This window comes from Oncorhynchus tshawytscha, unplaced genomic scaffold (assembly GCF_018296145.1).
Source record: "Oncorhynchus tshawytscha isolate Ot180627B unplaced genomic scaffold, Otsh_v2.0 Un_contig_11974_pilon_pilon, whole genome shotgun sequence".
In the NCBI taxonomy this organism is placed as follows: Eukaryota; Metazoa; Chordata; class Actinopteri; order Salmoniformes; family Salmonidae; genus Oncorhynchus; species Oncorhynchus tshawytscha.
Genome location: NW_024608789.1, coordinates 19,050 through 44,444, shown reverse-complemented (window position 1 = coordinate 44,444; position 25,395 = coordinate 19,050). Strand labels below are relative to the sequence as shown.

The following is a 25,395-nucleotide window of genomic DNA, read 5'->3' as shown; positions in this document are numbered from 1 at the left end:
TTAACAGTCTGATGGCCTTGAGATAGAAGCTGTTTTTCAGTCTCTCGGTCCCAGCTTTGATGCACCTGTACTGACCTCGCCTTCTGGATGACAGCGGGGTGAACAGGCAGTGGCTCGGGTGGTTGATGTCCTTGATGATCTTTATGGCCTTCCTGTAGCATCGGGTGGTGTAGATGTCCTGGAGGGCAGGTAGTTTGCCCCGGTGATGCGTTGTGCAGACCTCACTACCCTCTGGAGAGCCTTACGGTTGAGGGCGGTGCAGTTGCCATACCAGGCGGTGATACAGCCCGCCAGGATGCTCTCGATTGTGCATCTGTAGAAGTTTGTGAGTGCTTTTGGTGACAAGCCGAATTTCTTCAGCCTCCTGAGGTTGAAGAGGCGCTGCTGCGCCTTCCTCACGATGCTGTCTGTGTGAGTGGACCAATTCAGTTTGTCTGTGATGTGTGTGCCGAGGAACTTAAAACTTGCTACCCTCTCCACTACTGTTCCATCGATGTGGATGGGGGGGTGTTCCCTCTGCTGTTTCCTGAAGTCCACAATCATCTCCTTAGTTTTGTTGACGTTGAGTGTGAGGTTATTTTCCTGACACCACACTCCGAGGGCCCTCACCTCCTCCCTGTAGGCCGTCTCGTCGTTGTTGGTAATCAAGCCTACCACTGTTGTGTCGTCCGCAAACTTGATGATTGAGTTGGAGGCGTGCATGGCCACGCAGTCGTGGGTGAACAGGGAGTACAGGAGAGGGCTCAGAACGCACCCTTGTGGGGCCCCAGTGTTGAGGATCAGCGGGGAGGAGATGTTGTTGCCTACCCTCACCACCTGGGGGCAGGAAGTCCACCCAGTGCACAGGGGGGGTCGAGACCCAGGGTCTCCTTGATCAGGAAGGTGTTGAATGCCAGTCGATGAACAGCATTCAGTTCTTGCAGATGGGTTAGGGCAGTGTGCAGTTGAGATTGCATCGTCTGTGGACCTATTTGGGCGGTAAGCAAATTGGAGTGGGTCAAGGGTGTCAGGTAGGGTGGAGGTGATGTGGTCCTTGACTAGTCTCTCAAAGCACTTCATGATGACGGATGTGAGTGCTACGGGGCGGTAGTCGTTTAGCTCAGTTACCTTAGCTTTCTTGGGAACAGGAACAATGGTGGCCCTCTTGAAGCATGTGGGAACAGCAGACTGGTATAGGGATTGATAGAATATGTCCGTAAACACACCGGCCAGCTGGTCTGCGCATGCTCTGAGGGCGCGGCTGGGGATGCCGTCTGGGCCTGCAGCCTTGCGAGGGTTAACACGTTTAAATGTCTTACTCACTTCGGCTGCAGTGAAGGAGAGACCGCATGTTTCCGTTGCAGGCCGTGTCAGTGGCACTGTATTGTCCTCAAAGCGGGCAAAAAAGTTATTTAGTCTGCCTGGGAGCAAGACATCCTGGTCCGTGACTGGGCTGGGTTTCTTCCTGTAGTCCGTGATTGACTGTAGACCCTGCCACATGCCTCTTGTGTCTGAGTCATTGAATTGAGATTCTACTTTGTCTCTGTACTGGCGCTTAGCTTGTTTGATAGCCTTGCGGAGGGAATAGCTGCACTGTTTGTATTCAGTCATGTTACCAGACACCTTGCCCTGATTAAAAGCAGTGGTTCGTGCCTTCAGTTCCACACGAATGCTGCCATCAATCCACGGTTTCTGGTTAGGGAATGTTTTAATCGTTGCTATGGGAACGACATCTTCAACGCACGTTCTAATGAACTCGCACACCGTATCAGCGTATTCGTCAATGTTGTTGTCTGACGCAATACGAAACATCTCCCAGTCCACGTGATGGAAGCAGTCTTGGAGTGTGGAGTCAGCTTGGTCGGACCAGCGTTGGACAGACCTCAGCGTGGGAGCTTCTTGTTTTAGTTTCTGTCTGTAGGCAGGGATCAACAAAATGGAGTCGTGGTCAGCTTTTCCGAAAGGGGGCGGGGCAGGGCCTTATATGCGTCGCGGAAGTTAGAGTAACAATGATCCAGGGTCTTTCCACCCCTGGTTGCGCAATCGATATGCTGATAAAATTTAGGAGTCTTGTTTTCAGATTAGCCTTGTTAAAATCCCCAGCTACAATGAATGCAGCCTCCGGATAAATCGTTTCCAGTTTGCAGAGAGTTAAATAAAGTTTGTTCAGAGCCATCGATGTGTCTGTTTGGGGGATATATACGGCTGTGATTATAATCGAAGAGAATTCTCTTGGTAGATAATGCGGTCTACATTTGATTGTGAGGAATTCTAAATCAGGTGAACAGAAGGATTTGAGTTCCTGTATGTTTCTTTCATCACACCATGTCACGTTGGCCATAAGGCATACGCCCCCGCCCATCTTCTTACCAGAAAGATGTTTGTTTCTGTCGGCGCGATGCGTGGAGAAACCCGCTGGCTGCACCGCTTCGGATTGCGTCTCTCCAGTTAGCCATGTTTCCGTGAAGCAGAGAACGTTACAGTCTCTGATGTCCCTCTGGAATGCTACCCTTGCTCGGATTTCATCAACCTTGTTGTCAAGAGACTGGACATTGGCAAGAAGAATGCTAGGGAGTGGTGCACGATGTGCCCGTCTCCGGAGTCTGACCAGAAGACCGCTTCGTTTCCCTCTTTTTCTGAGTCGTTTTTTTTTTGGTCGCTGCATGTGATCCACTCGGTTACACTGTTTGTAAGGCAGAACACAGGATCCGCATCGCGAAAAACATATTCTTGGTCGTACTGATGGTGAGTTGACGCTGATCTTATATTCAGTAGTTCTTCTCGGCTGTATGTAATGAAACCTAAGATGACCTGGGGTACTAGTGTAAGAAATAACACGTAAAAAACAAAAAACTGCATACAAAACAACCCAAGCATACTTCCAAAGTTGTGGCAAAAAGTCAAGCTATTGGAGTGGCCATCACAAAGCCCTGACCTCAATCCTATATAAAATATGTGGGCAGAAATGAAAAAGTGTGTGTGAGCAAGGAGGCCTACAAACCTGACTCAGTTACACCAGCTCTGTCAGCAGGAATGGGCCAAAATTCACCCAACTTATTGTGGGAAGCTTGTGGAAGGCTACACGAAACATTTTACCCAAGATTAACAATTTAAAGGAAATGCTACCAAATACTAATTGAGTGTATGTAAACTTCTGACCCACTGGGAATGCAATAAAATAAATAAAAGCTCAAATAAATAATTCTCTCTACTATTATTCTGACATTTCCCATTCTTAAAATAAAGTGGTGATCCTAACTGACCCAAGACAAGGAATTCTTACTAGGATTAAATGACAGGAATAGTGAACAACTGAGTTTAAATGTGTTTGGCTAAGGTGCATGTAAACTTCCGACTTCAACTGTATATCATACCCCCTCAAAAATGCTAACCTCCCCTGTTACTGTAATTGTGAGAGGTTAGCTTGTCTCAGGGGTTAAATATTTGTATGTCTGCCTGACACTTTCTCGCTCACTATAATTCCAGATTATACTCAGGGCTATCTATAATCATGGTAGCATCCACATGAATGTAGAAGTGTTTAGAAACATATTCTATTCTTATATACAATAAAAGTGACTCCAAAATACATTATTTATCCATTCTTTTCTATTGGGATAAAATAATTTGAAGCACAACCAAAACAAACTCTAAATGAATCCAACAGGTCTGTAGAGTCACAAGCTTGATGTAATCATAAAGTGCTCGGAATATGGGACCAAATACTAAACGTTTGACTACTTAAATACACATAAGTGAATTTGTCCCAATACTTTTGGTCCCCTAAAATGGAGGGACTATGTACTAAAAGGTCTGTAATTTCTAAACAGTTCGCCCGATATGGATGAAAATACCCTCACATTAAAGTTGACGGTGTGCACGTCATTGTATCATTCCAAATCCAAAGTGCTGGAGTACAGTCCCAAATCAACAAAACGTGTGTCACTGTCCCAACACTTGGAGCTCACTGTATAGTGACTGAAGTCTGTACAATGTCCTTTTTTGACAAAATCGACCACAGGACACCAATGACATGACTCTACTTATTCCCATTTCCATTGAGGTTATTCATCGGAGAGGAGAGGAAAGAAGGAGGAGGAGAGGAAGGAAGGAACAGGGCAGGCTAAAAGTAATACATGGTGTCTATCAGGCCCTTTACTGCCTGCAGATGATTTTAGAGGCTTGTTTAAGACTGAACTGTCCATCAAAGTGCAGCTACAATAACTACTTACAACACTGTCTGTCAAAGTGCAGCTACAATAACGACTAAAAACACTGTCCGTCAAAGTGCAGCTATAATAACTACTAAAAACACTGTCCGTCAAAGTGCAGCTACAATAACTACTTACAACACTGTCCGTCAAAGTGCAGCTACAATAACTACAAAAACACTGTCTGTCAAAGTGCAGCTACAATAACTACTAAAAACACTGTCCGTCAAAGTGCAGCTACAATAACTACTAAAAACACTGTCCGTCAAAGTGCAGCTACAATAACTACTTACAACACTGTCCGTCAAAGTGCAGCTACAATAACTACAAAAAACACTGTCTGTCAAAGTGCGGCTACAATAACTACATACAACACTGTCCGTCAGAGTGCAGCTACAATAACTACTAAAACACTGTCCGTCAAAGTGCAGCTACAATAACTACTAAAAACACTGTCCATCAAAGTGCAGCTACAATAACTACTTACAACACTGTCCGTCAAAGTGCAGCTACAATTACTACTAAAAACACTGTCCATCAAAGTGCAGCTACAATGTCCGTCAAAGTGCAGCTACAATAACTACTTACAACACTGTCCATCAAAGTGCAGCTACAATAACTACTAAAAACACTGTCCGTCAAAGTGCAGCTACAATAACTACTTACAACACTGTCCGTCAAAGTGCAGCTACAATAACTACTTACAACACTGTCCGTCAAAGTGCAGCTACAATTACTACTAAAAACACTGTCCATCAAAGTGCAGCTACAATGTCCATCAAAGTGCAGCTACAATAACTACTAAAACCACTGTCTGTCAAAGTGCAGCTACAATAACTACTTACAACACTGTCCGTCAAAGTGCAGCTACAATAACTACTAAAAACACTGTCTGTGAAAGTGCGGCTACAATAACTACTTACAACACTGTCCGTCAAAGTGCAGCTACAATAACTACTTACAACACTGTCCGTCAAAGTGCAGCTACAATAACTACTAAAAACACTGTCCGTCAAAGTGCAGCTACAATAACTACTTACAACACTGTCTGTCAAAGTGCAGCTACAATAACTACTTACAACACTGTCTGTCAAAGTGCAGCTACAATAACTACTAAAAACACTGTCCATCAAAGTGCAGCTACAATAACTACTAAAAACACTGTCTGTCAAAGTGCAGCTACAATAACTACTAAAAACACTGTCTGTCAAAGTGCAGCTACAACTACTAAAAACACTGTCTGTCAAAGTGCAGCTATAATAACTACTAAAAACACTGTCTGTCAAAGTGCAGCTATAATAACTACTAAAAACACTGTCTGTCAAAGTGCAGCTACAATAACTACTAAAAACACTGTCTGTCAAAGTGCAGCTATAATAACTACTAAAAACACTGTCTGTCAAAGTGCAGCTACAATAACTACTTACAACACTGTCTGTCAAAGTGCAGCTACAATAACTACTAAAAACACTGTCTGTCAAAGTGCAGCTACAATAACTACTAAAAACACTGTCCATCAAAGTGCAGCTACAATAACTACTTACAACACTGTCCGTCAAAGTGCAGCTACAATTACTACTAAAAACACTGTCCATCAAAGTGCAGCTACAATGTCCGTCAAAGTGCAGCTACAATAACTACTTACAACACTGTCCATCAAAGTGCAGCTACAATAACTACTAAAAACACTGTCCGTCAAAGTGCAGCTACAATAACTACTTACAACACTGTCCGTCAAAGTGCAGCTACAATAACTACTTACAACACTGTCCATCAAAGTGCAGCTACAATAACTACTAAAAACACTGTCTGTCAAAGTGCGGCTACAATAACTACTTACAACACTGTCCGTCAAAGTGCAGCTACAATTACTACTAAAAACACTGTCCATCAAAGTGCAGCTACAATGTCCATCAAAGTGCAGCTACAATACCTACTAAAACCACTGTCTGTCAAAGTGCAGCTACAATAACTACTTACAACACTGTCCGTCAAAGTGCAGCTACAATAACTACTAAAAACACTGTCTGTGAAAGTGCGGCTACAATAACTACTTACAACACTGTCCGTCAAAGTGCAGCTACAATAACTACTTACAACACTGTCCGTCAAAGTGCAGCTACAATAACTACTAAAAACACTGTCCGTCAAAGTGCAGCTACAATAACTACTTACAACACTGTCTGTCAAAGTGCAGCTACAATAACTACTTACAACACTGTCTGTCAAAGTGCAGCTACAATAACTACTAAAAACACTGTCCATCAAAGTGCAGCTACAATAACTACTAAAAACACTGTCTGTCAAATTGCAGCTACAATAACTACTTACAACACTGTCTACTTACAACACCGTCAAAGTGCAGCTACAATAACTACTTACAACACTGTCCATCAAAGTGCAGCTACAATAACTACTAAAAACACTGTCTGTCAAAGTGCAGCTACAATAACTACTAAAAACACTGTCTGTCAAAGTGCAGCTACGATAACTACTAAAAACACTGTCTGTCAAAGTGCAGCTATAATAACTACTAAAAACACTGTCTGTCAAAGTGCAGCTATAATAACTACTAAAAACACTGTCTGTCAAAGTGCAGCTACAATAACTACTAAAAACACTGTCTGTCAAAGTGCAGCTATAATAACTACTAAAAACACTGTCTGTCAAAGTGCAGCTACAATAACTACTTACAACACTGTCTGTCAAAGTGCAGCTACAATAACTACTAAAAACACTGTCTGTCAAAGTGCAGCTACAATAACTACTAAAAACACTGTCTGTCAAAGTGCAGCTACAATAACTACCTAAGAACTGCCTATATCCAGACTGAGGCTATGGGCCCTGGTCAAAAGTAGTGCACTATATAGGGTACAGGGTGCCATTTGAGACATATACAATCACTAGCACTAGGCTGTTGTATGCTGGACCCCATCAAGGTCATATCTCTGTTAGAAACACAACAAACCATTATATCAACAAACTACAGTATCAACAAACCATTACAGCTGACGACGTTGTCAAAGACCCCGTTAAGAGTGTTTACTCCAGAGTGTTCTTCAAACATGGCGGTAAACTGGACCATGGTTCTGATGTTTATTTTCAACATGTTTATTTCTAATGAGGTAATACAGATAGTTCTAAATGAAACATAACCCTCTGGAGGGACGATCCTTCAGATAGAACAGAAGTATACAAGTTTAAATTAGAACAGAACTAACCATGTTTCAGATGGAACAGAAGTAACCATGTTTCAGATGGACCCTAGCTACTCATGTTTTAGTTCGGACAACACTATCCATGTTTTAGTTAGAACAAAACTATACTGGTTTCAGCATCAGCCAGTTTCTCCTGACAGAGAGGACTATTGTGAGAGATTAGAAAGAAAAGGAATGAAAGATTCAATAAAACACCATTATATTCTCTTTAAATGCTTCTATTTGAGACATAAATGGGGGATAATTATAATAAATAGCAGCAAATCAGTGACTCGTCTATTTAAAGAGGCAGGACTGGTTAGTGTCTTACCACTCACCCCTTGTTCTGTGAAGTGGGTACCCTGCCCTGCACCCCGAGCCCTGGCCTCACACCCTGCACCCTGAACCCCGTGCCCTGTGTGACTCTGACACTAAACACACTCCAGAGCTCTCAGATTAAGTCCTTCTGAGAACAAATGTCCTTTCTTCTCTCCTCCATCCACACTCTGTCCATCTACCAATGAGAGGAAGCTATTCATTGTCTATGGTTTATGGTCTAGACTAGGGTCACTGTTAACATGATACACTGGTCAGTATTACCATGACACAGTAATCCATTCTGCTCTGGGGACATGCCAACCATGTTCTGAAATGTAAGCATGGAAATACTAGGGTTGCAAAATTCTAGTAATTTCCTCCAAATTCTCAGGTTTTCTAGAAATACTGGTCGGAGGATGCTGGATTTCCTGCGTATTCCCTTGTGATTCCGGGAATTTTCTAACTTGGTTTTCTGGAAAACCTGAGAAATTTGGAGAAGTTACCAGAATTTTGCAAGCCTAGAAAGTACTTCTACCAAATCATCTACCAAATTATTATCCTTCTGAAACCTATCATATCACTAAAATACAGTGCAGTATTATATATATATATATATATTTTTATACACTTATTAAATATATATATATTTTATATTTTTTTATACACTTATTAAATACAGAAACATTCAACATCAGCTTTCAAACATCTCCCAAAAAAGGCAGCATAGTCGATGGATCCCTACAGATAGACAGGTTTCAACCGGTCAGGTATAAAAAGACATTCAGCCATCTAATTGACGAAGAAAGGCTGAAAACAAAATGTCTGTCAATCAGTGTACTATATCACTGACTGGCTTTGATCACAATGGTGACACATTGTTCTATATCAAAAGACAGACTCAGCTAAATAAAACTGCACATCAACACGAGGCAACTGGCAACCATATGGCCATGGATGGTGTATCAAGTTTCATTTTTCAAAGTAAAGTGTAATTTCAGAAAAAAAGGCTGACAGTACATCAGAAATAAGATAATTTGTGTAATGAATGCATAGCAACGTATAAAGAGTAAGACTACCAGCAATAACAGTCAGTAACAGTCAGACTAGTCAGTGACAGTCAGTAACAGTGAGACTACAGTCAGTAACAATGAGATTACAGTCAGTAACAGTGAGATTACAGTCAGTTACAATGAGATTACAGTCAGTAACAGTGAGATTACAGTCAGTAACAATGAGATTACAGTCAGTAACAGTGAGATTACAGTCAGTAACAATGAGATCTACAGTCAGTAACAATGAGATTACAGTCAGTAACAGTGAGATTATAGTCAGTAACAGTCAGTAACAGTGAGATTACAGTCAGTAACAATGAGATTACAGTCAGTAACAGTGAGATTATAGTCAGTAACAGTCAGTAACAATGAGATTACAGTCAGTAACAGTCAGACTAGTCAGTGACAGTCAGTAACAATGAGATTACAGTCAGTAACAATGAGATTACAGTCAGTAACAATGATATGACAGTAAGTAACAGTCAGACTAGTCAATAACAGTCAGTAACAGTGAGATTACAGTCAGTAACAGTCAGAATAGTCAGTAACAGTCAAACTAGTCAGTAAATCAATAACAGTCAGACTAGTCAGTGACAGTCAGTAACAGTCAGTGACGGTCAGACTAGTCAGTAACAGTCAGTAACAGTGAGACTACAGTCAGTAACTGTGAGATTACAGTCAGTGACTGTGAGATTAGTCACTAACAGTCAGTAACTGTGAGATTAGTCAGTAACAGTCAGATTACAGTCAGTAACAGTCAGACTACAGTCAGTAACAGTGAGACTACAGTCTACAGCAGCGTTTTAGTATGTCTGAACCCCTCACTCCCTGCCAGCTCCGTGGACCATTCAGCATTCATCAGAGGTGGGGCTCACCTCCCAGCTCTCTCTTCTCCCCTTTAACTGATGATTGTGTGAACACTCCCCTTCAGAGGTAATTATCAAGCTGCAAGGTTAACTCTGCCCCAAGGGAGGAGCTGCTGTACTGTGGGTCAACAACAAATGAGAGCGGCGAGAAAGAGGAACGATACAACAAAGGAACTTAATTTCTTTAACCTCCCCATGATGAAATATGTTGTTTCCCCTCTTGAATAAACATAGTTGTAGAGGACAGACATCACCAAGGCTGTGTTAAGGTTCCTGCCGCATTCATCTTCTAAATGAACCATCATGTCCAGTAGGATCATATTCACTGGTCCTCCGTATACCTTCACACAGGACCCAGAGAGACCTTCATCTACCTCTCTCCCTATCTTCCCCTCCTCTTCTCCTCTCTGCTCTTCAGAGCTGCTATTAGAATGGATAACCCGGCGAGGCGAGACAGCGGAGTGCTTAGCCAGGCAGCCAGTGACTGAAGGGTCCATTCCATCACTAAGTTATTATCCACAGGCAGAGTATTGCCATTCATCAGAGAGAGAGAGAGAGAGAGAGATGAAACTCTGTTCGTCAAGGGAAACGCCCGTTCCACTCTCCTCACCAGGATCAATATATGCCACCGCTATCTCCTCCATTCCCTCCACTACTGAAAAAGTAATTATACAGGAGCAATGTTACAATGTTGACAATCGATAGCTCAGTCAGGTTGGGTTAAGGTCTTGAGAGCAGGGGTGGGGACGGGGGACGGGACGAGGTTTAGTCAGCTGCTGGGGTCAACAGCGACACCTTGAAACAAAGGACGTCCTGTCTGTCTGTCTGTGCCCCCGTCCGTCCCCCCGTCCGTCTGTCTGTCTGTCTGCCTCCTTCCACCTGCTCTACATCCTGTTAAGATAGCCATATTGGAACGCCTGGTTTCTGTCTGAAATGGCACCCTATTCCCTATAGTGTAATATTTTTTAACAGGATCCATAGGGTTCTGGTCAAAGGTAGTGCACTATATAGGGAATAGGGTGCCATTTGGGACGCAGAGAGTGGTGGACAAGGGAGGCCTTTGGTGTTAATGGAGATGCAGACTTCTCACTCGGCAACACAACCTAGTAAGTATCAAACTTGAATAAATGCATGTGACAAAAGATAGTTCCCAGAATCCTGGTAGATCAGAGGTTGGTGTGATTGGATGAAATGTGTTTTCCAATTCATGAGAACTATAAAAACAAATCCAACATATATATATATACACACACAAAAGTATGTGGACGCCGGACGCCTCTTCAAATGAGTGGATTCAGCTATTTCAGCCACACCCGTTGCTGTCCTCGGTTGCAACACTCACTACCAAGTTCCAAACTGTCTCTGGAATCAACACCAGCACAATATCTGTTCGTTGGGCGCTTCATGAAATGGGTTTCTATTGCCGAGCAGCCGCACACAAGCCTAAGATCACAATGCGCAATGACAAGCATGGTGGAAAGCTCGCCGCCATTGGACTCTGGAAAACGCGTTTTCTGGAGTGATGAATCACGCTTCACCATCTGGCAGTCCGATGGATGAATCTGGGTTTGGTGTATGCCAGTAAAACGCTACCTGCCTGAATGCATAGCGCCAGCTGTAAAGTTTGGTGGAGGAGGAATAATGGTCTGGGGCTGTTCTTCATGGTTCGGGGCTAGGCCCCTTAGTTCCAGTGAAGGGAAATCTTAATGCTACAGCATACAATGACATTCAAGATGATTCTGTGCTTCCAAATTTGTGGCAACAGTATGTTTCAGTATGACAATGCCCCCGTGCACTAAGCGATGCAGAAATGTTTTATCGAGTTCAGTGTGGAAGAACTTGACTGGCCTGCCCAGAGCCCTGATCTGAACCCCATCGAACAACTTTGGGATGAATTGGAACGCCGACTCCGAGCCAGGCCTAATCGCCCAACATCAGTGCCCAAAAAGCTTTCCCAAAAGAGTGGAGGCTGTTACAGTAGCAAAGGAGATACCAACTCCATATTAATGCCCAGAATTTTGGAATGAGATGTTTGACGAGCAGGTGTTTGACTTTTGGTCCTGTAGTTTATTTATCTACGCGCTCACATACAATATGTCTTAAAACCACAGAGCAGAGTGAAGTTAATGATAATGGATGTTGTATCAGAGCCTAGTCCCGGGCTGCAGCTGTAATCAATAACCAACCGTCTGTAATGTGGGGCGCCAGGTAGCCTAGTGGTTAGAGCGTTGGACTAGTAACCGAAAGGTTGCAAGATTGAATCCCGAGCTGACAAGGTAAAAATCTGCCTCTGAACAAGGCAGTTAACCCACTGTTCCTAGGCCGTCATTGAAAATAACAATTTGTTCTTAACTGACTTGCCTAGTTAAATAAAGGGGGAAAAAAATCAAATATCTGACATGTTACTGATCATTCATTGGAGTTGGGCAGTGTAATGGGTGGACCAACGCCATATTATCAATGCCCATGATTCTGGAATGAGATCTTGGACGAGCAGGTGTCCACATTCTTTTGGTCATGTAGAGTAGAAATGACATTGACAGCAGTAAATTTATTTTTTTATTTTACCTTTATTTTACCTGGCAAGTCAGTTAAGAACAAATTCTTATTTTACAATGACGGCCAACCCTAACCTGGCCAACGCTGGGCCAATTGTGCGCAGTTCTATGGGACTCCCGATCACATCCGGTTATGATACAGCCCGGGATCGTAGTGGGGAATAACGCCTTTGCACTGAGATGCAGTGCCTTAGACCGCTGTGATACAGCCTGGGTCTGTAGTGACGCCTCTAGCACTGAGATGCAGTGCCTTAGACCGCTGTGATACAGCCTTGGTCTGTAGTGACGCCTCTAGCACTGAGATGCAGTGCCTTAGACCGCTGTGATATAGCCTGGGTCTGTAGTGACGCCTCTAGCACTGAGGTGCAGTGCCTTAGACCGCTGTGATATAGCCTGGGTCTGTAGTGACGCCTCTAGCACTGAGGTGCAGTGCCTTAGACCGCTGTGATACAGCCTTGGTCTGTAGTGACGCCTCTAGCACTGAGATGCAGTGCCTTAGACCGCTGTGATATAGCCTGGGTCTGTAGTGACGCCTCTAGCACTGAGGTGCAGTGCCTTAGACCGCTGTGATACAGCCTGGGTCTGTAGTGACGCCTCTAGCACTGAGATGCAGTGCCTTAGACCGCTGTGATACAGCCTGGGTCTGTAGTGACGCCTCTAGCACTGAGATGCAGTGCCTTAGACCGCTGTGATACAGCCTGGGTCTGTAGTGACGCCTCTAGCACTGAGATGCAGTGCCTTAGACCGCTGTGATACAGCCTGGGTCTGTAGTGACGCCTCTAGCACTGAGATGCAGTGCCTTAGACAGCTGTGATACAGCCTGGGTCTGTAGTGACGTCTCTAGCACTGAGATGCAGTGCCTTAGACCGCTGTGATACAGCCTTGGTCTGTAGTGACGCCTCTAGCACTGAGATGCAGTGCCTTAGACCGCTGTGATACAGCCTGGGTCTGTAGTGACGTCTCTAGCACTGAGATGCAGTGCCTTAGACCGCTGTGATACAGCCTTGGTCTGTAGTGACGCCTCTAGCACTGAGATGCAGTGCCTTAGACCGCTGTGATACAGCCTGGGTCTGTAGTGACGCCTCTAGCACTGAGATGCAGTTCCTTAGACCGCTGTGATACAGCCTGGGTCTGTAGTGACGCCTCTAGCACTGAGATGCAGTGCCTTAGACCGCTGTGATACAGCCTGGGTCTGTAGTGACGCCTCTAGCACTGAGATGCAGTGCCTTAGACCGCTGTGATACAGCCTGGGTCTGTAGTGACGCCTCTAGCACTGAGATGCAGTGCCTTAGACCGCTGTGATACAGCCTGGGTCTGTAGTGACGCCTCTAGCACTGAGATGCAGTGCCTTAGACCGCTGTGATACAGCCTTGGTCTGTAGTGACGCCTCTAGCACTGAGATGCAGTGCCTTAGACCGCTGTGATACAGCCTTGGTCTGTAGTGACGCCTCTAGCACTGAGATGCAGTGCCTTAGACCGCTGTGATACAGCCTTGGTCTGTAGTGACGCCTCTAGCACTGAGATGCAGTGCCTTAGACCGCTGTGATACAGCCTTGGTCTGTAGTGACGCCTCTAGCACTGAGATGCAGTGCCTTAGACCGCTGTGATATAGCCTGGGTCTGTAGTGACGCCTCTAGCACTGAGGTGCAGTGCCTTAGACCGCTGTGATATAGCCTGGGTCTGTAGTGACGCCTCTAGCACTGAGATGCAGTGCCTTAGACCGCTGTGATACAGCCTGGGTCTGTAGTGACGCCTCTAGCACTGAGATGCAGTGCCTTAGACCGCTGTGATACAGCCTGGGTCTGTAGTGACGCCTCTAGCACTGAGATGCAGTGCCTTAGACCGCTGTGATACAGCCTGGGTCTGTAGTGACGCCTCTAGCACTGAGATGCAGTGCCTTAGACAGCTGTGATACAGCCTGGGTCTGTAGTGACGTCTCTAGCACTGAGATGCAGTGCCTTAGACCGCTGTGATACAGCCTTGGTCTGTAGTGACGCCTCTAGCACTGAGATGCAGTGCCTTAGACCGGTGATACAGCCTGGGTCTGTAGTGACGTCTCTAGCACTGAGATGCAGTGCCTTAGACCGCTGTGATACAGCCTGGGTCTGTAGTGACGCCCCTAGCACTGAGATGCAGTGCCTTAGACCGCTGTGATACAGCCTTGGTCTGTAGTGACGCCCCTAGCACTGAGATGCAGTGCCTTAGACCGCTGTGATACAGCCTTGGTCTGTAGTGACGCCTCTAGCACTGAGATGCAGTGCCTTAGACCGCTGTGATATAGCCTGGGTCTGTAGTGACGCCTCTAGCACTGAGGTGCAGTGCCTTAGACCGCTGTGATACAGCCTGGGTCTGTAGTGACGCCTCTAGCACTGAGATGCAGTGCCTTAGACCGCTGTGATACAGCCTGGGTCTGTAGTGACGCCTCTAGCACTGAGATGCAGTGCCTTAGACCGCTGTGATACAGCCTGGGTCTGTAGTGACGCCTCTAGCACTGAGATGCAGTGCCTTAGACCGCTGTGATACAGCCTGGGTCTGTAGTGACGCCTCTAGCACTGAGATGCAGTGCCTTAGACAGCTGTGATACAGCCTGGGTCTGTAGTGACGTCTCTAGCACTGAGATGCAGTGCCTTAGACCGCTGTGATACAGCCTTGGTCTGTAGTGACGCCTCTAGCACTGAGATGCAGTGCCTTAGACCGCTGTGATATAGCCTGGGTCTGTAGTGACGCCTCTAGCACTGAGGTGCAGTGCCTTAGACCGCTGTGATACAGCCTGGGTCTGTAGTGACGCCTCTAGCACTGAGATGCAGTGCCTTAGACCGCTGTGATACAGCCTGGGTCTGTAGTGACGCCTCTAGCACTGAGATGCAGTGCCTTAGACCGCTGTGATACAGCCTGGGTCTGTAGTGACGCCTCTAGCACTGAGATGCAGTGCCTTAGACCGCTGTGATACAGCCTGGGTCTGTAGTGACGCCTCTAGCACTGAGATGCAGTGCCTTAGACAGCTGTGATACAGCCTGGGTCTGTAGTGACGTCTCTAGCACTGAGATGCAGTGCCTTAGACCGCTGTGATACAGCCTTGGTCTGTAGTGACGCCTCTAGCACTGAGATGCAGTGCCTTAGACCGTTGTGATACAGCCTGGGTCTGTAGTGACGTCTCTAGCACTGAGATGCAGTGCCTTAGACCGCTGTGATACAGCCTGGGTCTGTAGTGACGCCCTAGCACTGAGATGCAGTGCCTTAGACCGCTGTGATACAGCCTGGGTCTGTAGTGACGCCTCTAGCACTGAGATGCAGTGCCTTAGACCGCTGTGATACAGCCTGGGTCTGTAGTGACGCCTCTAGCACTGAGATGCAGTGCCTTAGACCGCTGTGATACAGCCTTGGTCTGTAGTGACGCCTCTAGCACTGAGATGCAGTGCCTTAGACCGCTGTGATATAGCCTGGGTCTGTAGTGACGCCTCTAGACCACTGCGACACCCGGAGCCCTTAAAGAAGATAAATACAAACTTGCATGGTTATTATCATAGTTTAAGACTGGTAGTTAAAGGCGGTGTGTATTATCCGAGAATGAATTCATCAGCCTTGCCTTGATGTCTCCTTTCTCTTGACAACGCTGAACTTTATAATCCAGTGACAGGGGTCAGGGGGTCACAGCAGAGGGACGAGGGGCCAGAGAAAATCACTCACTCACACAGTGGAGAAAATTCTAACATCCAATTTTCAACTTGATTTATCAGTGTGAAGCTCAAACTGATAGGGTGCTGTGATGAGGGAGGAGAGGAGGAAGAAGGAAAGAGGGGGAGGGGTGGGGAAGGAGGAGGGGAGCTGTCTCAGAGCTGCATCAAAGGTTTCTCGTTCTGATTTAGCACAGCGGATCAATACAACCCTATACTGTTTCAATTTGAACACTATTGATTTTGTGATGTCAACTCAATACAGAGCACATTCATCATCGGGCAAAAGCAGAAAGTATGATCCAACAGCCTGCTGGGCTGATCATACACCTTAACACAGCCCTACTACCTACAGGGCTGATCACACACCTTAACACAGCCCTACCACCTACTGGGCTAGTCACACTGCCGTAACACAGCCCTACTACCTACAGGGCTGATCACACACCTTAACATAGCCCTACCACCTACTGGGCTGGTCACACTGCCTTAACACAGCCCTACCACCTACTGGGCTGGTCACACTGCCTTAACACAGCCCTACCACCTACTGGGCTGGTCACACTGCCTTAACACAGCCCTACCACCTACAGGGCTGATCACACACCTTAACACAGCCCTACCAACTACTGGGCTGGTCACACTGCCTTAACACAGCCCTACTACCTACAGGGCTGATCACACACCTTAACACAGCCCTACCACCTACTGGGCTGGTCACACTGCCTTAACACAGCCCTACCACCTACTGGGCTGGTCACACTGCCTTAACACAGCCCTACCACCTACTGGGCTGGTCACACTGCCTTAACACAGCCCTACCACCTACTGGGCTGGTCACACTGCCTTAACACAGCCCTACTACCTACAGGGCTGATCACACACCTTAACACAGCCCTACCACCTACTGGGCTGGTCACACTGCCTTAACACAGCCCTACCACCTACTGGGCTGGTCACACTGCCTTAACACAGCCCTACCACCTACTGGGCTGGTCACACTGCCTTAACACAGCCCTACCACCTACTGGGCTGGTCACACTGCCTTAACACAGCCCTACCACCTACTGGGCTGGTCACACTGCCTTAACACAGCCCTACTACCTACTGGGCTGGTCACACTGCCTTAACACAGCCCTACTACCTACAGGGCTGATCACACACCTTAACACAGCCCTACCACCTACTGGGCTGGTCACACTGCCTTAAACAGCCCTACCACCTACCACCTCATCTCAAATCAAATCAAAGTTTATTTGTCACGTGCGCCGAATACAACAGGTCGTAGACCTTACAGTGAAATGCTTTCTTACAGGCTCTAAACAATAGCGCAAAAAAGGTATTAGGTGAACAATAGGCAGGTAAAGAAATAAAACAACAGTAAAAAGACAGGCTATATACAGTAGCGAGGCTATAAAAGTAGCGAGGCTACATACAGACACCAGTTGGTCAGGCTGATTGAGGTAGTATGTACATGTAGATATGGTTAAAGTGACTATGCATATATGATAAACAGAGAATATCTAGTTAATTCATATAAAAGGTAATATGATCGCAGAGAGATTTTGTATGTATCCCAAATGGCATGTATTCCCCATGTAGTCCCCATGTAGTTGACCAGAGCCAAATGGGCCCTATATAGTGAATAGGGTACCATTTGGGATGTAGCCATTGGCTTTCCATTCGTGTGCAGTGTCTCCTTGTCACACAGTGTAACGATCAGATGTCATAATGGTTTCTGAACACATCTGAAAATGCATTATGTTACTAATTCAAAATATTACAATTGTGTAAAAATCTGCAACAAAATGTCCACTATAGCCATCAGCAGTAGTTTCACCTGGCTGAGTATATTAAATATATAATTCTGTTGATAAAACGTTCCACACAGATGATCAATATCCTCTGGCTAGTCTCCAGGCAGAACTTAAGGTTAAAGGAAAAACAATTTCTGTGCAGGCAAGCATTCTCTCTCTCTCTCTCTCACACACACACACACACACACACACACAGACACAGACACACACACACACACACACACACACACACACACACACACACACACACACACACACACACACACACACACACACACACACACACACACACACACACACACACACACACACACACACACACACACACACACAACAGACAGCCCCCTCAGAATGCTGGAGGGCTTTCTATTTTACAAGAGCAGCATAAATGGGAAAGTTAATGTAGCATTGAATAAGGCTGAGCTGCTACACTGCCCTGAGCTCATGAACATATTGCAGCATTTTTCTTCTCCAGCAGGTCACCATTAAATGGGATTTTGTTTGAAGTTTTTCAGTATAATTTACAATGCTCCCCCTCTCAGCAACCTTTTGTTCCAATACTAATGCTATCCCTGGAGATACATTCTATAAATATTTGAATACGTAAATCTACAGTAGCAGCCCACAATTCATTCTTATATGTTTTTCCATGGGTACTTTACTTATACTATTGTTGGTCTGTTTTATGAATTTCTCAATCAGAACGGCATGGCATATGATCAAACATACCGTAGAATATGCTGAAATATATACACAATGCTCAAACATTTGGTAAGTTGGTGAAGGACAAGTTCTGGCCTGGTTTAGATCTTATCTGTCGGAAAGATATCAGTTTGTCTCTGTGAATGGTTTGTCCTCTGACAAATTAACTGTAAATTTCGGTGTTCCTCAAGGTTCCGTTTTAGGACCACTATTGTTTTCACTATATATTTTACCTCTTGGGGATGTCATTCGAAAACATAATGTTAACTTTCACTGCTATGCGGATGACACCCAGCTGTACATTTCAATGAAACATTGTGAAGCCCCAAAATTTCCCTCGCAAGAAGCATGTGTTTCAGACATAAGGAAGTGGATGGATGCAAACTTTCTACTTTTAAACTCGGACAAAACAGAGATGCTTGTTCTAGGTCCCAAGAAACAAAGAGATCTTCTGTTGAATCTGACAATTAATCTTAATGGTTGTACAGTCGTCTCAAATAAAACCGTGAAGGAACTCGGCGTTACTCTGGACCCTGATCTCTCTTTTGAAGAACATATCAAGACTGTTTCAAGGACATCTTTTTTCCATCTACGTAACATTGCAAAAATCAGAAACTTTCTGTCCAAAAATGATGCAGAAAAATTAATCCATGCTTTTGTCACTTCTAGGTTAGACTACTGCAATGCTCTACTTTTCCGGCTACCCGGATAAAGCACTAAATAAACTTCAGTTAGTGCTAAATACGGCTGCTAGAATCCTGACTAGAACCAAATAATTTGATCGTATTACTCCAGTGCTAGCCTTCCTACACTGGCTTCCTGTCAAGGCAAGGGCTGATTTCAAGGTTTTACTGCTAACCTACAAAGCATTACATGGGCTTGCTCCTACCTATCTCTCTGATTTGGTCCAGCCGTACATACCTACACGTACGCTACGGTCACAAGACGCAGGCCTCCTAATTGTCCCTAGAATTTCTAAGCAAACAGCTGGAGGCAGGGCTTTCTCCTACAGAGCTCCATTTTTATGGAATGGTCTGCCTACCCATGTGCGAGACGCAAACTCGGTCTCAACCTTTAAGTCTTTACTGAAGACTCATCTCTTCAGTGGGTCATATGATTGAGTGTAGTCTGGCCCAGGAGTGTGAAGGTGAACGGAAAGGCTCTGGAGCAACAACCGCCCTTGCTGTCTCTGCCTGGCCGGTTCCCCTCTTTCCACTGGGATTCTCTGCCTCTAACCCTATTATAGGGGCTGAGTCACTGGCTTACTAGGGCTCTTTCATACCGTCCCTAGGAGGGGTGCGTCACTTGAGTGGGTTGAGAACTGATGTGATCTTCCTGTCTGGGTTGGCGCTCCCCCTTGGGTTGTGCCGCGGCGGAGATCTTTGTTGGCTATACTCGGCCTTGTCTCAGGATGGTAAGTTGGTGGTTGAAGATATCCCTCTAGTGGTGTGGGGGCTGTGCTTTGGCAAAGTGGGTGGGGTTATATCCTTCCTGTTTGGCCCTGTCCGGGGTGTCATCGGATGGGGCCACAGTGTCTCCTGACCCCTCCTGTCTCAGCATCCAGTATTTATGCTGCAGTAGTTTATGTGTCGGGGGCTAGGGTCAGTTTGTTATATCTGGAGTACTTCTCCTGTCCTATCCGGTGTCCTGTGTGAATTTAAGTATGCTCTCTAATTCTCTCTTTCTCTCTTTCTTTCTCTCTCTCGGAGGACCTGAGCCCTAGGACCATGCCTCAGGACTACCTGACATGATGACTCCCTTCTCTCCCCAGTCCACCTGGCCGTGCTGCTGCTCCAGTTTCAACTGTTCTGCCTGTGATTATTATTATTTGACCATGCTGGTCATTTATGAACATTTGAACATCTTGCCATGTTCTGTTATAATCTCCACCCGGCACAGCCAGAAGAGGACTGGCCACCCCACAGAGCCTGGTTCCTCTCTAGGTTTCTTCCTAGATTTTGGCCTTTCTAGGGAGTTTTCTTAGCCACCGTGCTTCTACACCTGCATTGCTTGCTGTTTGGGGTTTTAGGCTGGGTTTCTGTACAGCACTTTGAGATATCAGCTGATGTACGAAGGGCTATATAAATACATTTGATTTGAAGTAATACATTCAGTTGCTACTGTAGCTAAGGATATCTATAATACAATACAATTCCAACTGTAGTTCAATCTGTGCTATAGTTTGAATCCAAACGGCACCATATTCTGGTCACCTATTCTGGTTAAACGTGGACAAAAGTAATGCATTATGTAAGGTATAGCTGCATGGGTAAATATTCCTCTTTCAAAAGTAATGCACTATATAGGGAAAAGAGTGCCATTTGGGAGTCAGACGCACCCATAGATGAATGGTCCAATGACGGTCAGTGTGCATCTGTTTCCAGGGCTGTGTTTGTCAGGTGGGATGATGCCTGTCGAAATCACTAAATCTACACGCCACAAAACCCATGCAGAGTACAAGTAGTCTTTAAAACACTCCTCAATCAATCAATCAATTTAATTCTCCTTACAAACTAAATGAAGGTGTATTGTATTTTGTCAATAAAAACATCTGAAAACACAGTACAATTTTTAAAGCACTCAAAATATGATCCAGATGAGTTTTCTATCGATGTGAGTAAACAACATCCCATTACTGAACATAGCTAGCCATCTGTATGTAGTGAACATATTTAATAATCTGTATTGTGTTTTCAAAATCCAATAAAGAAAGCCAAGCTATGGTTTCAGTGAGAGTAGTGTTCTTTCAGTAAGCAAGGCAAGGTTTGACAGGACCTTTGCTGCACTTGCCACTCGCCAGGTCGTCGTTGTAAATACAGAATTTGTACCTAAGAGACTTGCCCGATATAAAGCTTGTTTTTTAAGAAGCTTCCGAACAGATCATAGCCAATGGCATCAACATCCCAATGAACTTGTATGTCATCGTGACATTACCAGGGGGAAACATAGAGAGAATAGTAGTAGGGGTCTAATCACAAGCCATGAGGAACACCTAATTCAACTTTGGAACCCTTAGAGGATATCCCACCTAATTGCACAAATGGATACTGCTCAGATGGGTGGTTTCAGCATCACTATTCAGCACTGTCCCACTTCAACCACTGAGTGTGTGTGTGTATGTGTGGTGGGAAGCAGAGCTAAGGTTCCAACGATCTGTAGTTTTAAAGGCCCAGAGGACACTCCACACATGCACACACCTTCTAGTACACACATACACCTCTCTCATACACACACAAACGCACGCACACGTCAGATGCATGCATGTACACACACACAAACAACCCCCGGTCTGTGTGACCAGTCGATCCCAAGGGGGTTCAGTCTTTGACTGTTACTGAGTTGGTTGACCTGGTCCCTGATGCTTCCCAGCACTGCATTCTCTGGCTCACAGACCAGGTAATTGTACAGTACAACGAATACTGGAAGTTCTGTTACCCAGCCTGGTCTTAGCTTGACCTTTGTGCCAGCCCAGCTCCAGGTAGCCCCAACCCTAAACCTTTCACCAGACCCAGTCCATACTTCAGTGCCAGGCTGCCAGGTTGCCAGGCTGCCCCAAGCTCTGTGTTTGTTGGTGAGGATGTAAACAGTATATACAGTATATACCCCAGCCATTGCTCTAACCCTATAGCACAGCCCTATATTCCAGCCCAAGGCCTATCCTTCAGCCCCAGCCCTAACAAGGCCTATCCTTCAGCCCCAGCCCTATACCCCAGCCCAAGGCCAATCCTTCAGCCCCAGCCCTAACAAGGCCTATCCTTCAGCCCAACCTCTATACCTCTGCCCTAGATCTTACCTCTGTGCCAGGCTGCCCCAGGCTCCATGCTTATTGGTGAGGATGTTGAGGATCTTCTGTTTGAGCTGGTTGGCAGTTACATGGTCTCTGTGTTTGGCAGCGCTGATCAGGTGATCACACATCTTCTCCTCCTCCCTCCGATCAGCAGCGTACTGGGCACAGTTGGACTATGGAGGGAACACAAGGAGCCATTTTATTATAAACATAGCCATGCTAACGCCATGCTAACACCATGCCAGCACCATGCTAGGCATTAACATTATTCTAACACCATGCCAACATAATGTTAGGTGTTAACATTATGCTAAAACTGGGCAGGGTCTATCACCAGGACTTGATTTTACTTGCACTCTGATTGTATGTACTTTTAAGGTAAGGTGCCCTTGAGTGTCTTGAAAGGCATCTGTGAAATCCAACTGTCTGTCTGGTGTTAGCATGGCTATGTTATGTTTTGCATTAATATGTCCTTCCTCCGTTGCAATCCTGCGAAATTAGATTAAAACTGTGTGAAAATGTGTGAGTCCTTCTAGGGAGCTACGCTAAGCGTGTGTTGAGGGAGAAGAAACCAAAACCATTCAACAGATTCACAGAGGATATTATGGGTGTGTGTGTTTGTGTGTGTGCACGTGTGAGTAGATATTATAGCCTGTGCTGTCAAGGTTAACAGAGCCAATCTCTGCTCCACTACATCAGCAGGGGCCACGTTAGTGAAGAGTCATTTAAACACCGTCGCCGTCTGCTAATGTCCTTTGTTTCACATGGAGAAAAAGAGGGAATTTGTCCATTAGAAAGCTTTAATGTCATCTGTTTACATAGGGGTCATAATAAACAATCTGTCCCTATATAAATCTAAACTGTGACAGGGGATGAAGGGCAGGTTGGATAACAAAGAGAAGTAGCCTGTACTGTAGCCTACATGCATAAATTATCATCAAACAGTGTGACATCAATAGATTGAAACCTGGTGTGTGTTGATGTGTGATGTTGAAGTGGAGTCAGTGCCTGAGTACCAAATGGCACTCTATTCCCTTTATTGTACACTACTTTAAACCAGGACCCATATGGCTCTGGTAAAAAGTAGTGCACAATATAGGGAATAGGGTGACACTTGGGATGCACATAGTGATCTCCTGCAGGCAGCATCTCAAGGTAATCTAGATTCTAGAGGAGCCGATCAGGATCTGACTTCATCTTCTCCTCGCTAAAATAAGATTGTCTTGCTACGTCGCCCCCGGGGCTGCTCCTTCCTGCTCATATACTAAATCTAATTTGCTAACAGAAGCTGGAAGTTAATTGAATTTCCGGCACTATATTTGAATTGTGTCAGATGTTATACTTCAACATATTCTTCAAATGGCAGATAACTCAATCTCTGCTTGTCATCTCACGTTACCATGTGACACTGTGACAAATATCAAACCTTATTTATCACTTCACAGGATATGAGGCTGCTGCCCTGACTCTCCTGACACCAACCTAATGTAAAAATGTCTATCTGACTGGGAATGGAGGGTAGGGGGGAGGGGGCTGTGTGGGGTAATGTAGTAAAAAACAGTGTTGTATGAAACGTGTAGACTGTCTAGAGTTGCAGACAGAAGGGATGAGGCCAGAGGAGGGATGAGGGCCAGGTAATCTCTGGGTGTTTCTCAAATGACACCCTATGGGCCCTGGTCAGAAGTAGTGCACTGTACAGGGAATATGGTGCCATTTGAAATGCAGCCTCCTTCGCTACTGGTGACATGGCAGTTGATCTAGCAGGTCAAGGAGCCTCTAGCAGAGGACTACAGGATATCTAACAGCTGCTTGTGGAGGGCTGCTGCCCCAAGATAAGAAACTCATCACTCATGTACAAGCTACTAACAGAGGGGGCAGAAGAGAATTTGTGTGTGTGTGTGTGTTTGTGTGTGTGCATGTTTGTGTACTTGGGTGAAACACTTCCTATATGACTAGTAACATTGTGAGAGAGAGACAGATAGAGAGAGAGACAGATAGAGAGAGACAGAAAGAGAGACAGACAGACAGACAGACAGACAGACAGACAGACAGACAGACAGACAGACAGACAGACAGACAGACAGACAGACAGACAGACACCGAGAGACAGAGAGAGACAGAGAGAGACAGATAGAGAGACAGAGACCGAGAGAGACCGAAAGAGACAGAGAGACAGAGAGACCGAGAGAGACCGAGAGAGACAGAGATAGACAGAGAGAGAGACAGAGATAGACAGAGAGAGAGAGACAGAGAGAGAGAAACAGAGAGAGAGACAGAGATAGACAGAGAGAGAGACAGAGATAGACAGAGAGAGACAGAGACAGAGAGACAGAGACAGAGACAGAGACAGAGACAGAGAGAGACAGAGACAGAGACAGAGAGAGAGAGAGACAGAGACAGAGAGAGAGAGAGAGACAGAGAGAGAGAGAGACAGAGAGAGAGAGAGAGACAGAGAGACAGAGAGAGAGAGAGAGAGAGATAGACAGAGAGAGAGAGAGAGACAGAGAGAGAGAGAGAGAGAGACAGAGACAGAGAGAGAGAGATAGACAGAGAGAGAGAGAGACAGAGAGAGAGAGAGACAGAGAGAGAGAGAGAGACAGAGAGAGAGAGAGACAGAGAGAGATAGACAGAGAGAGACAGAGACAGAGACAGAGAGAGAGAGAGACAGAGACAGAGACAGAGAGAGAGAGAGAGACAGAGAGAGAGAGAGACAGAGAGAGAGAGAGAGACAGAGAGAGAGAGAGAGAGAGACAGAGAGAGAGAGAGAGAGAGACAGAGAGAGAGAGAGCGAGAGAGACAGCGAGAGAGAGAGAGAGAGAGAGTTCCGGAGCAGAAGCTGCTGAAAAAAATTGCTCCTACAAATATTGAAATTTACATGGTTTTTAGAGTGAAGTACATCGGAAAAAAGCTAAAGAAAACTGCAAGACTGAATAGGAGACAAAACATGCAACAAACAAAGAAGATAGGCTTTTGAAAAAGTAACTATTTTTATAAAATTGTACAGTTATCTTAGCTAGCTGAATTGTTTACCAGTTTCTAAGCAGTTGCTAGTGACTCTCCTGGAAGAAGCTAGCTAGGTAACAAAGAATATCTAGTTAACAGAAGAAAAGAAAGACAAAATAAGACAAAATGAGGACAAAAGAAAAAGGAGATCAAAGTGAAACAGTCCTCTAAAGACACAAGAGAAAATAATACAAGAAGCAATTGTTAACCCACCAGACATCCAAACAGAGA

At 45.3% G+C, this 25,395-nt stretch overlaps 1 protein-coding gene across 1 annotated transcript in view; it reads right to left on the bottom strand.

Moving 5' to 3' along the window:
- The window catches only part of LOC121843818 (neurobeachin-like), a gene marked incomplete at its 5' end in the record, with an annotated part of 79,723 nt that overhangs the window by 36,032 nt on the left and 18,296 nt on the right, over positions 1 to 25,395 (bottom strand). The window contains one exon of the mRNA XM_042313664.1: positions 22,168 to 22,334. Coding sequence (XP_042169598.1) covers positions 22,168 to 22,334 — 167 coding nt within the window. The remainder of the gene's footprint in view (positions 1 to 22,167; positions 22,335 to 25,395) is intronic.